Source organism: Homalodisca vitripennis, chromosome 1, assembly GCF_021130785.1.
Source record: "Homalodisca vitripennis isolate AUS2020 chromosome 1, UT_GWSS_2.1, whole genome shotgun sequence".
NCBI lineage: Eukaryota > Metazoa > Arthropoda > Insecta > Hemiptera > Cicadellidae > Homalodisca > Homalodisca vitripennis.
Window position 1 is genome coordinate 189,100,744 of NC_060207.1, and position 12,238 is coordinate 189,112,981.

General features: G+C 33.1%; 1 protein-coding gene across 1 annotated transcript in view; it reads left to right on the forward strand.

Moving 5' to 3' along the window:
* Positions 1 to 12,238, forward strand: part of LOC124354320 (RAD50-interacting protein 1-like) — a 47,654-nt gene that overhangs the window by 33,877 nt on the left and 1,539 nt on the right. Inside the window, exons 4-10 of the mRNA XM_046804681.1 lie at positions 883 to 975; positions 1,067 to 1,292; positions 2,927 to 3,086; positions 3,565 to 3,730; positions 5,440 to 5,522; positions 6,007 to 6,132; positions 8,499 to 8,649. Coding sequence (XP_046660637.1) covers positions 883 to 975; positions 1,067 to 1,292; positions 2,927 to 3,086; positions 3,565 to 3,730; positions 5,440 to 5,522; positions 6,007 to 6,132; positions 8,499 to 8,649 — 1,005 coding nt within the window. The remainder of the gene's footprint in view (positions 1 to 882; positions 976 to 1,066; positions 1,293 to 2,926; positions 3,087 to 3,564; positions 3,731 to 5,439; positions 5,523 to 6,006; positions 6,133 to 8,498; positions 8,650 to 12,238) is intronic.

Genomic DNA, 12,238 nt, shown 5'->3' on the forward strand with positions numbered 1-12,238 from the left:
GTAATGCCGTTCTTTATGGAAAACAGCAAAATAATGTACACTATGTAGTTCACTGTTTTGTCTCTACATAGTGTGGGCATAATGATTGGCTTTCATCGAGATTGCACAACTTTTGCAGAGAATCATGTTACCGTTGCACTAACAGATTTAATGTGATGGGACTCCTTGCATCAAGGTTCTCATACAACAAAAACTTCAAAACCGGCATTTTCAAACAAGTGTAAAAACTCTGTCAATAAAAAAAATAAAAAAAAATATAAAAAATAAAAAAAAAAAGCCAAAAGGTGATTTTTCAAATTTTTACCTTAAAAAAATTATTATTTAGTATATTTGTTGTAATTAAAATTGAACAATAAATTCAAATATATCATTAAAAATATTAGCACTTTTTATTCATTTTTTTAATAAACCGTTAAGAAAGAAATATTACATTTCTGTGTAGATGATTTCTTATAGATAGATTATTACAGATATTGGAGCATAAAATTTAATTTTTCAAATACTTACAGCTAGTACCTCTTTAGTAATGTACAAAGAATTCAATGTGCCATTTTCTTCTTAATTAAAATTAATTCTTCTTAATTTGTTTATAAAGTTATAAACAATTTATGAATGTACCTGGATTCTTTCTACATTATATCAGTATCTACATAATATGAATTCCATTCAATACTTGAGAAATTTCTAAATTGGACCTTATCATTGTGAAATAGAATAATTTCAATGCTGCAACAGAATTGGAAGATTGAGTAGAAGTAAAACAAAAAAATTCAAAATAATAAATGTTGAAATAGTAATATAACTTTTGCTTTAGAAAAAGAGATACTAAAATTAATGAATTTTAATGATGAATCTCAGAACATACTTTTATCTTTTATCCAGGTCCTGACCTGGATAAGGGACCACGAACATTTCATGACCCAATGGGTGCAGCCCGTGTTCAACCAGAGTAGAAGAACTAAAATGTCAGCCAAGGTAAACAGAAACAGTACAATTTAATTAGAATACAAAACATTTAATTCTATTTGCTTTCAGTCTAAAACTGTATTACCTGTGCTATCTTCAGTTGGAGCTGACCCAAGGTCTGGTGGAGCTGGTGGTAGACAAGCTACACAGTGACATGCCATCACTCATGAACAAGGACGAACACTTCTCCCACATGGTCGACGAGACACTGGGCTTCGACAAGGAGCTGAAGGAGGTCGCCGGATATCCGGAGTCCTTGCCCAGTGCCGTTACAGTTCTCACACAGGCGCAGGTCTTCGTCAAGTGGATACACATGGAGCATAAATGTCAGTGGCAGCATTAATAAATTGTCAATGTTGGGAAGTAAGCCACCAGCATGTTTAGATTGAGATAGCATTAATTCTCTCCAACACTTTAACTACAGCAGTAGCTAAGCTGCATTTTGTGATAAACAGTTACTTAAGAACAGTTCCTGGCTTTTTTATAGAGGTTTATCTGTTTCCTCTTGTACAAATAGCATAACATTCAGTGTTTTCTAGAAATTTGTCTGTTTTTTTCAGTCAATTATGTTGGTTTAATAAAATGGAGAAGACTGGTTTGCACAATTATTTTTCAGCCTTGAAATTTGGTAGAGTTTTGTCAATTCAGAAATTAAAACAGTGCCTTATATGTAACATATTTTCTTTTGAAGAATAGGAGTTTTTCTTGAGTTGGTCTGCACAGTGAATAGCTGTCCCAAATGATCACTTATATGACAGTTAATAACTTTAGCAAAGTAGTGTTGAAAGGTCAAATATTTAAAAAAGTAATCAATACAGTTTCCACATTGCATAGGTTCACAGATAGTCATTTGTAGGCCATGTGAGAGACACAAGTTAAAAAATTGGTTAGCATCATTGTCATCTTTTAATAATTGAAGATTGAAGTCCCCACAAAGAATAGATCTTAATATCTAGAATATCTAAAACTACTTTATCCTGTACAACACAATTGTCTTTGAGTTTCTTTATGTCTCTTTCCAATAATATAATTGTCCCTTCTGTATTAAGAGCTATGTTTTCAAGTTGGATGGTATGTTCTCTTAAACTTTTAACCTCCTTATTCGATTTTTGCAAGTCCTCTGATAATGATTTAATTATTAGGTCCTGGTCTTGTAATTGCTGGATTAACTCTTCATTACCTTCATTTGAATTTTTATTATGTTCATCATATTATGTTTTATTACAATCAGGAATGATCCACTTCAATTGTTTTTGTTTCACTTTTTGATATTGTTTCTTTGATAGGTTATCTATTTATTTACCACTGTAAACAGTCATTATATAACACACTGTTCTTTGAAACATTTTTCAAACATTTGCCACAAAGGTACTTGGACACTTTCTTAGTCATTATATTTAAAACTATATAAAATAGTATCAGAGTCCTAACTTTACCAGAGTCTAATTTATTCAATAACCTAACTTTAGTTCAATGATTTCCCTCCGAAAGGAGAACAAGAGGTTTTCTAGCAGAAATTATCCTTAAAATCCACACAATATCTCGTTTAATCTCATTGATCTCAAAATTGTATAATCTTGTGTATCCAAATCTTGAGAAAGACGAGAATTCACGAGGATACGTTAAACATCAAAAGTAACCCAAGTTTTGATGAGTCAAGTTTTTAAATTATGAAAATAAACTAAATCCAAACAAATAAATTAAATGTATGGCATAATAAATGTTACTGTACTTAATGCTAAGAAAAATATGACAGAACCATCAATGTCAAATAAATATAAACTTTAAATCAACTAGTAATTCACACACTGCTATACTTAATATACTTCCAATAATATACTATGATAAGTTGGACTGCAGACCATAACATTTTTGTTTATTGTGGTCTGTTTTTCAAACAAATTTAATTTTGTGATTTAACAGCCACTTAGACAATGCTTTAGACCCAATCGTTTTGCAGATGCAAGAGACAAGATGGACAACATCCTCAGCAGCGGGACTGCATGGTCTGAGCTGACAGGCAGTGATGAACTGAAGATCACTGAGGCCGCTGAGGCCTTTTTAAACCTGTTGTCCACTATGACAGAACGGTACAGCATCCTGCCTCAGCCTGGTCACAGGTAATGAGCGTGATGTTTTATAGTAATATTACTATTTCTTACTCTTTGTAACTCATGATTAAAATATATATTATTTGGCATTAAATTGAAAGTGCTATGAAGCAGTGTATTATAATGGTAAGTTATAAAATAACTACCAGATCCCTGGTTATTAGTTCTCAACAAGCTGAAAACACTAGTTGTTTTATCATTATACCAGCCAATTGGTAGCATGAAGAAAACTTTAAGAGTCTTGATACCACTTTCCTCTCTTTGATGGTGCAAGACCTACACTATTTGTTACACTAATTAAATCAAATTACAATGTTAAAGGTACAGTTAAGTATCACATTATATTTGATAAAATAAAAAACCATGGGTACAAGTTTACTTTTCTAACTTTTAACGCCAAAGCTATCATACTTTCTAAATACCACAAGATAAGATTGAAACAAGTTCATCTCGAAATGGATAAATAACAACTAATCCTTTGTTAAAGGATGCAGTTTGTTGATCTCCAGTTGGAATTGATTGACGAGCTGAGGTTGAGGTTATCACAGCTGCTAAACTTAGAGAGACAAGATCCCCTGGACTCGCAGTTACCAGCCATACTGAACACTGCCTCCTACATCTGCACAGTCCTAGCAGAGTGGGGCACTAAGCCGGTAAAAGTTCACTTACTGTTAGAACTGGTTGTGTAAAAGTAAAAGTTATTGAATTGAAATGCCTGTGAGAATTTTCAGTGGGATTTTTGTTTATTATGTTAAATTTAATGTTGCAAATTTGTCCCATATGTTCTGAGATTCCTGTACTCAAAATTTAAATGTGAAGGTCACTAGACTAGAGATCAGTACATATAGCATCAAAGGAAGATAATGAGCTGTTATTGATACTCATTGGTGGCAGTGAAAGCTTGGTAATGTTGAATGAATTTAAGCAATTTTCTCAATAATTCTCTTTCTGTTGTCCGAATTAAGTAACAATATTGATATCTACAATCAAAACTATATTTGAATTGTCTCTAGGGAAGGAGTCAAGTTCTTGTGTGAAGATGTCAAGCTCCTGGTTGACTACCTTTAATCATTTATTAGGGTGATTGTACATCTCTAGAATGTGCAGGTTTCTTTTCTTGTTTAACTTTATTGTTTCGGCAGAAACTTCACGAACCAGAGGAACCCTAAGCTTTTCAATATCCAGGCCTGCTGATTGATTTTGTTTTCAAATCTGTTTTGTTTGTAAATAGCCACCCCCTTTACAGTAAGTTGGTTCTACTGAATTAGGAGAATCAATAGAGGTGACCATGTTTATCCGACTGCAGCTCAGTGCAAATTAGCTTCTTCTTCTTTTATGAGCGCCTGGCCTATTGTCATGCACTTAAGCCTCTATGGCCTTTGGCACACTCGGGAAGCACACCATGAGACCGACCAGTCTGCGATTACAGTAGTTCTAAAAGCCGCCGAAAATAACCGATCAGGTCCTCCTGGAGAAATTCGACACCCTTATCCCAACTATCATAGATGGCGTACCGCTCACTTGCTATTGCAGGGCAGTCAAAGAGTAGGTGTTCAGCAGTTTCCTGCTGCTCATCACACATTGTACAAAGTGGATCCTCCTGAAGGATACCGACTCTGTGAAGATGCTTCTTCAGGTGACCATTTCTATAATCAGACCCATAACCCGAGAAGACACTGATCTACTTAATGAGAGAAGATCAGACGTCACCCTAGTGAAGGCAATTTTAGAACCATTCTGCTCATTCTCAGACTCAGATGCAGCCTCCACCTTCTCTCATGTTCAGTGTGAACCCATTCCGAGACGACCCCAAAGGATTCACACCTAGAAATGCCACAGAACGGTTGAGGTCCCATCATATTGGACGCTGAGCCCAAGTTAGCCAGGACATCAGCTCTTTCATTCCCAGAGATTCCCTCATGACCAGGAACCCAACAAACAGTCACATTGTTGATTCTGGTAGAGGAAGAAACAACTTGACAGCAATCCCAGACAAGTTTGGAGTTGAACACAAAAGAGTCCAACGCCTCAATGCTGCTTGGTTGCAAATTAGCTACTTGAACTCGGCACTGACAAATGTAGAGGGAAATATGGGCTATTGACTACTGCTCACACTGCGGACCTGCCATGTCATGGCGTTATATCAGAGGTTAAAAAAAATAGCCCTTATAATTACCTTCCATGTGGCTCATTGACAATTTGATAAATATTTAATTAAATCAAGTTGACCATTATCCGATGATAACAAAATAATAGGATTTTGGAGATTACAAAGTTATTGTTTCATAACTTAGCAACATTCTATCACTAAACTATTTAAAGCTCTGCAACTTTTTTATTTTGGTTTCAATTGTGTTCACAGCACTATTTGATGCTGCAGCACTACAAGACTCAGGTGCAATCTGTGGGAGGTGAATTGTCAGCTATGGAAGCTGCTTCTCTTAGGCAAGTTATTATTTAAACTTTCTCAACTCTTATAAAATTCTAAATGACCGTAATTTACTGGTGCCTGTTTTATGTTCTGTAACCATAAAAAATAAATAGGATCTTCTCCAAACATGTATTAACCCTTTTATTAAGTCTTCTTATCAATCGTAAAGTGTCTTGCCATTCTATTTCAAAACGTATAGTTAAAAAAAATGTTTCTTAGAATTTATATTTTTCAAAAACTTTTTCGAGTTAATCTTACCAAATACTCTTCAAACAGCCGATGAGAAACAATAAAATACAAGGATGCCAATTTGACATACTGATACTATTGTCTTGATTAAACAATTTGGTACAATGATTTGTGTTATTATTTGTATTGGATAACCCTTTTATTGTGTTGACAAATATTTAATAAATAGCTGATAAATGTAATTGAATTTAATTAATGTTTGATTTTGTAGTTCCATCTGTATGATAAGGTCAATGTGGATATGTCCAGGCAAGGTACAGTGTTCGACCACGCCCTGACACTACTGCAACACCTGGTACAGAAGCTGGTAGACGATCTGTGCGAGGCGGTCATGCTGGAGGTCAAGGCTAGGAGCCGTCCTTACCGCAGAGACAAGTGAGAACATTAGATCCATCTGTGCTAAATTTTTACTTTTGTTATTTTTATCTATATACAGTCAATAGATCTTACAGCTAAACGTATCAACTTAATAATTGGAACAGAATCATGTACCTGTATCATATTAACCCTTTGAGTGCCGCAGCGTTTTGCTACATGGTATGCATGAAATGCCGAGCCAAAATGCCTGATTTTGCAAGGGTTTGGTTAAAAATTCATAAAAAAATTATGTACTGGTATAATGTCCTGGGTTTTTGTTTGTTTTGTAGATAAATATATTTTCTTTATAAATATAATACATTCATTAGTAATTTAACGTTTTTATACCAATAAAAGAAAAACATTAACAAAAACTTTATGAGCAAAAACATTTTGTTTTTTATTTTGACACAACGTAGTGGTATTGAAATATTTTATTTTTTCATTTTCAGTTATGTTATCTTATACTCCATTTAATTATTTACAAAAATACATATAACAACTTTTTTTATACTTATAATTAAAGTTTGGAAAATAAATATGAAAATATGAACCGCTACAAAACTAGAAAGTTTCTAACCTAACCTGACACTCTGTGTCTTGTCTACACTGCTAATGCTTGAATCTAATGCCTGCAATACTAGGTCTTCATTGTCAGAAATGTTTTTACGACTCATTGTTTATAAATATCACTGAACAAACACAAAAAACATTAAAACTATACAAATGTATTTAGTAAAGTACTAGCTGCTTACGAAATATCACCGTAACTCATGGTCAAGTCATTGTTCTACTTACACACAGACTAGAACAATATAAACAAACAAAATAATATGAATATACTAACACTGCAAACCCATTTACACTTAAAAACTTTCAATATTTACAATAATTTGTGAAATAAACACCAGTGCAAACGAAACATGTGACGGCTCGTCCGTGTCGCTGTCGATTCTAAACTCGACTAGGACGAGCTCTCTTTACAACTGCCGTAAAAATCAGAATATACCCAAAATTCAACAAAGCCTTCATCAAAAGTTACGTTGAAGCCTTTGGAATGTGTCATTGTCCATTGAGCCAAATTTAGATAAATACCGTATCAAATATAAGCGTTACTGCAGAAGTCGCAAATAGCGATTCTGGCATTTCTTGCTTATAATGCAGGATTACAAATAGCGATGCTCCGGCGCTCAAAGAGTTAAATAAACAATATTTTTGTTGAGAGAAAATAAGTGTCTAATATTCTTCTTACAGCACCAATTTAGTACTGTTTCATATATAAATTTAAATAGCCGAATTTTTTTTGCCAAACTAAAAACAGGCATATACAAGTGACGAAATGGTTCCAAACCATGTAAGAACTGGTATGATTAAAATGGCAATGTTGGAGCTGAAGCTCAATTTTCTATTTTGCTGAGGCCTGAGAGATTGCTACTATAGATGAGCCACTTTGAAAGCGACCTGCGCGAAGGTTTCTTGCTTAGGGGGAGGGAGGAGCAGGAGCTCGACCACGCCTACCACCACCCCCTCTTTCACAGCTCGATCTATTTCCTTTACAAAACACAAGTGGGAACCGAGTGCTTTGCTTCCGTGCGTAGGTGTTTTAGAGCATCACACTCTTTTGTTATTCTCGATTTTATGGAATAACAAATATTATTATTTATGTTAAGAATAGTCCATTGCATCTGTATAATATGTTAGTATAATTAAGAAGTATTTTAACAAATGTTTATTGTTAACAGCTGTTGTTATTATTACTGTGTTTGTCAAACAGCTGTTGTGTAACACATACCCTACAAGTGGTAAAGTGACGACTGAAGAGTGGTTGGTCCGTGTTTCTTCTCCCTCTCCACATCTCTTTCTCTCTCTCTCTCTCTCTCTCTTTCCCTTCATTTCGATTCATATATTTTTATTAAAAGTCATTTAAGGGTAAAATAGCAAAATTAATATTTTAGAAATAAAAAAGTCACTCCATGAATCTATGACACGTGTTCATACAATAAAATCTTCACATTTTATATTCAGCTGTTTTTATTTGGCCTTTTTACAAAATTGCTGAAATTCTTACTTTAAATGTCTATAATTTAACATTAAAGAGATGTTTTTTCTGTATTTGGGAAATTTTCTTAAAAGGTTATGAATTTAACATAAAAAATATTCTCCAAACCCAATATTGATGGTACTTTCTTAATATGTTGTTAAATCTTTTCATTTCAAATGTCATAAATTATTTATTTTTAAGCTACAAAAATAATTAATGATGGTAAGTAAGTATGATCTTCCAAATGTCTAAATTAAAATATGTGCACTGAGATGATTGTTGTCAAATGTGAACACTGAGATGATTGTTGTAAAATGTGAACACTGAAATGATTGTTGTGCAGATGGTTCGCGATGACATGTGAGAACAGTCTGACACCCAGTGCCTGCCCCATGTTCCAAGTGCTGGGCGCCAAACTGCACTCCCTTCAGTCTTTACTGTCCTCATCTCTCTTCTCTAAAGCGTGGCAATCAGTGGCCACCCAACTTTGCATGGTTAGTTCACCGTTCTCATTATTAAATCACTTTTTCATCATTTTTCTTGTACAATATTGAATTGTTTCTTAAATTAATTTTGTTTTAGATACTTATAACTGTTTGTTCGTTTGCCTTTCTAGGACAAAGAACATAATATAATATATGTATAATATATGGACAACTATTAGTAATTTAGCAAATAATTTAAAGAGAACTTGTAAATTAAAAGATACATAAATAATTTACATTTAAAACTAAACACCACTTTCTCATTAGCCAGTTTAATGATTTAGTTTTTTATGATTAATATTTTATTCTGGATTTCTTTCATGAATTTCCTATCTTGTTTGTATTTCAATTTAGTGTATATAGTAATAAAGGTATTTGGAGTATATTTAAATTATTAATTGCTATTAACAGCACGAATGTTATTTGGTGAAATGTATATTTTAGTTAAATATTTTACAAACACAATGATCATTAGTCAAATTTCTTTATTCATGAGCAAAATATTGTGTATATTTAACCCTTAATGAGCAAAATATTAAGATAGAAAAACACTTTACCACACATATTTTTTTATTAAATTTTCTTTTTTGTTTTAACATTATAATTACATAACTGCATGAAAAAGTATATAAAATGTTTTTTAATTAAATATTTACAAAAATTAATAATTAAAACTTGATATTTTTCAATCAATAATATGAATAAGTTACAATGCCTATATTTTGTTAGTGAGTAAAATACTTGTATATTACCCATATTTATATGTTTAGAAATATTATTTGTCAGTATAACTCAAATATATTACCTTGAAATGGCTGTGGTGAACGTGTAGTGTAGCGTCCTTGGACTGGCGAGGGTCATGACACCAAGACGAGCGAGCCATGGGAACGGCGCGGTACAACACATGTCCGATATTACTGTCACTAATTTCCTACATTAGAGTCTCTACACAGTACTTGAAATAAACATAATGAAAATTAAGGTTACTTCAGAATCACTGATCACGAGTTATTTGTTTTGTTTACTTTAACCCTCCATCAGGCGCTTAATATTAGAAACACCATCAGGCGCTCACGGAGGTTTCCTCCAGGTTAGCGAATAATGGATATCATAGTCGTTTAAACTGTTTTTATTTGTTTAAATATTCATACTGATTTAATTACAATGTAATATATTCATTTTTATAAATTAAATAAAAATTAATCTCTTATGTAATGAATTTTCCAAATAAGAAATTTAACATTTAAAAACATGTAATTGTATAATAACAACATGATTAATTTTAATGAATAATTCAGTGAATTGTAAAAATGTTTAACGTACTGTAACAATGTATTGAAATTAACTTAGTTTTTAACTTCTTACAAAAAAACTTACTTCAATTCTTGAGATATTATACAATTTATTGTAATGTCAATTATTACTCTGAAATCAAAATTTATTCTTTACTAAAAACTTTTTTATACACTGTACAAAGTTTCAAAACATTTTCCTTCTGTTTCTTATAACGACTATGTTCACTCCATAAACAGTACTGAAATGTTCCCTAGCACACTGGTACTGTACTGACAAGTCTCTCGTCTTCATTCTCCATTTCACAAAATTCAAATAAAATATATTGTAAAACTTAAAAAGAAACCATCACAGTTCACACATTTAGGCGCACACGGATTATTACTCCATAAAAACTAAACACAATAAGGCGCTCACAGAGATTTCGTCCAAGCACTACAAACACAACATCGGGCGCTCACGGAGGAATCGTCCAGTCTCGCACGGAAGTACACCTCATACTGATAGATTTTGACAAAGATAAGCGGGAGGCTATTGTTTCGCTTCCCCGAAAGATGCTCGTGAAGTACACTGCGGGAAACGACTGCCAACATCAGAAAAGTAGTACTAATTTTAATAATAACAAATACACGGAGGAAAACTCCGTTTAGCGCCCGATGTAGGGTTAATGATCGCATAGGAAAAGGCAGGAAAACAAATAATACACAGGTTTATTGATTTCCTACTAAACAGAAAGGTGTACTAAGTGTACAGAGCTACATTGACAAGTGCTGCTACGTAGAAGGTGACGTTGAAAGTAACGTGTGGCGACAGCGCGGCAGCCAGCTGGAACGCAGCTGGCGCATATATACGGATGCCGCTCAACCTCTATACTCGAGCGCTGGCACATAGTTTTAATTTAAAATTAACTGGTTATATTGTTTTTTTGTAACATCCACCATTTTTCGACAACCAGGTGTTTTTGTTGTTTAACCCTTTTACTGCCAGACAATTTAGTTACTACATGCGCCCAACCTGCCAGGCTGTTTATCATGGGCATGTACCCAAACTGCCAGGCCAATTTTGGACTTTTTGCAATGTTTCACATAAAAATTCATAACTTTGCTATTTATAGTCATAGAAAGATAAAATTTGCTTTGTTTATCTTCTCAAGAAATCTAGTATTTAATATAATACCAAAGTGTATAGTTCAGGAACTTATAACATTTTTGAAACAAAATTTGTACTTACCTTTTACAGGTATATAACAATGTTTTTTTTAGTTTGACTTGAGATTCAAAATTGTAAACTTCATTCAATATAAATTTAAGTGTTTTATTTTGAAGCACAATACTATTGTAAGCAAATTAAAAAAGAAATTATGTAAATATCTTTAAAAGTATTGATTTCATGAGTATTTTTTATGACTTATTACAAACTTACAATATTTAAAACCAATCTGAAAAACCACACTGTAACAACTGCTTCACCAAGTTATTGTCTTATTCAACTATTATAAACTGTTTTATTATTATTTTCAACTTAAAAAGAGTTCATAGAATATATTCATAAGCAATTTACAAATTATTCTTGTCATATTTACAAAAGAATTCATGTTGGCAAATTCAGCACAAGTGAAATGGGAAGCACTTGGTGTGCAATCCCTTCTTGCACTTGTACACTGGTACGTGGATTTTTTCCTCTTACCACCCGCCTTTGTACTTGCAGCACTGCACACACAGCAGTTTTTTTCTTTTTTGTCTTTAATTTTTTCAAAAAACTTGCTTGAATCTGCATCACCACCACTAAATGGCATAAGACTAATTCTGAAAAAGATATTTGAGAACTGTTTGAATTTGTAAATTATTACTGATTGGACAATGGGTATTATTACCTTACATTGACTTATCACCACCTGACACTACTGTTTCATTTTCTTTAAAGCGAAGAGAATTCCCTATCAAAGTGGAATTATTTATGACAATTAACAAGGCGCAGGGACAAACAATCGACTGAGTCGGAGTATACTTACCTGAACCAAAGATCAGTCATGGTTAGTTGTATGGCTCTATCACACGGGATATTGTTCAAAAATGTTAAGGAAGAAATTAAACCTCAAGGTCAGCTCACATCCAATGTGGTTTGGAAGGAGTATTGTGAAATTAGATAGTCTTTTTTGTGAACGAAGTTGAAACAACATGTCAACTAATTACAATTTTTTATGATATGTGATTTTTCATGCATAAAAAATTTGAGAACTGTTTTCTTGTCCAAGTACGTTACATCTCATATACTATTTGCTCCTTTGACAAGGTAAACAATTACT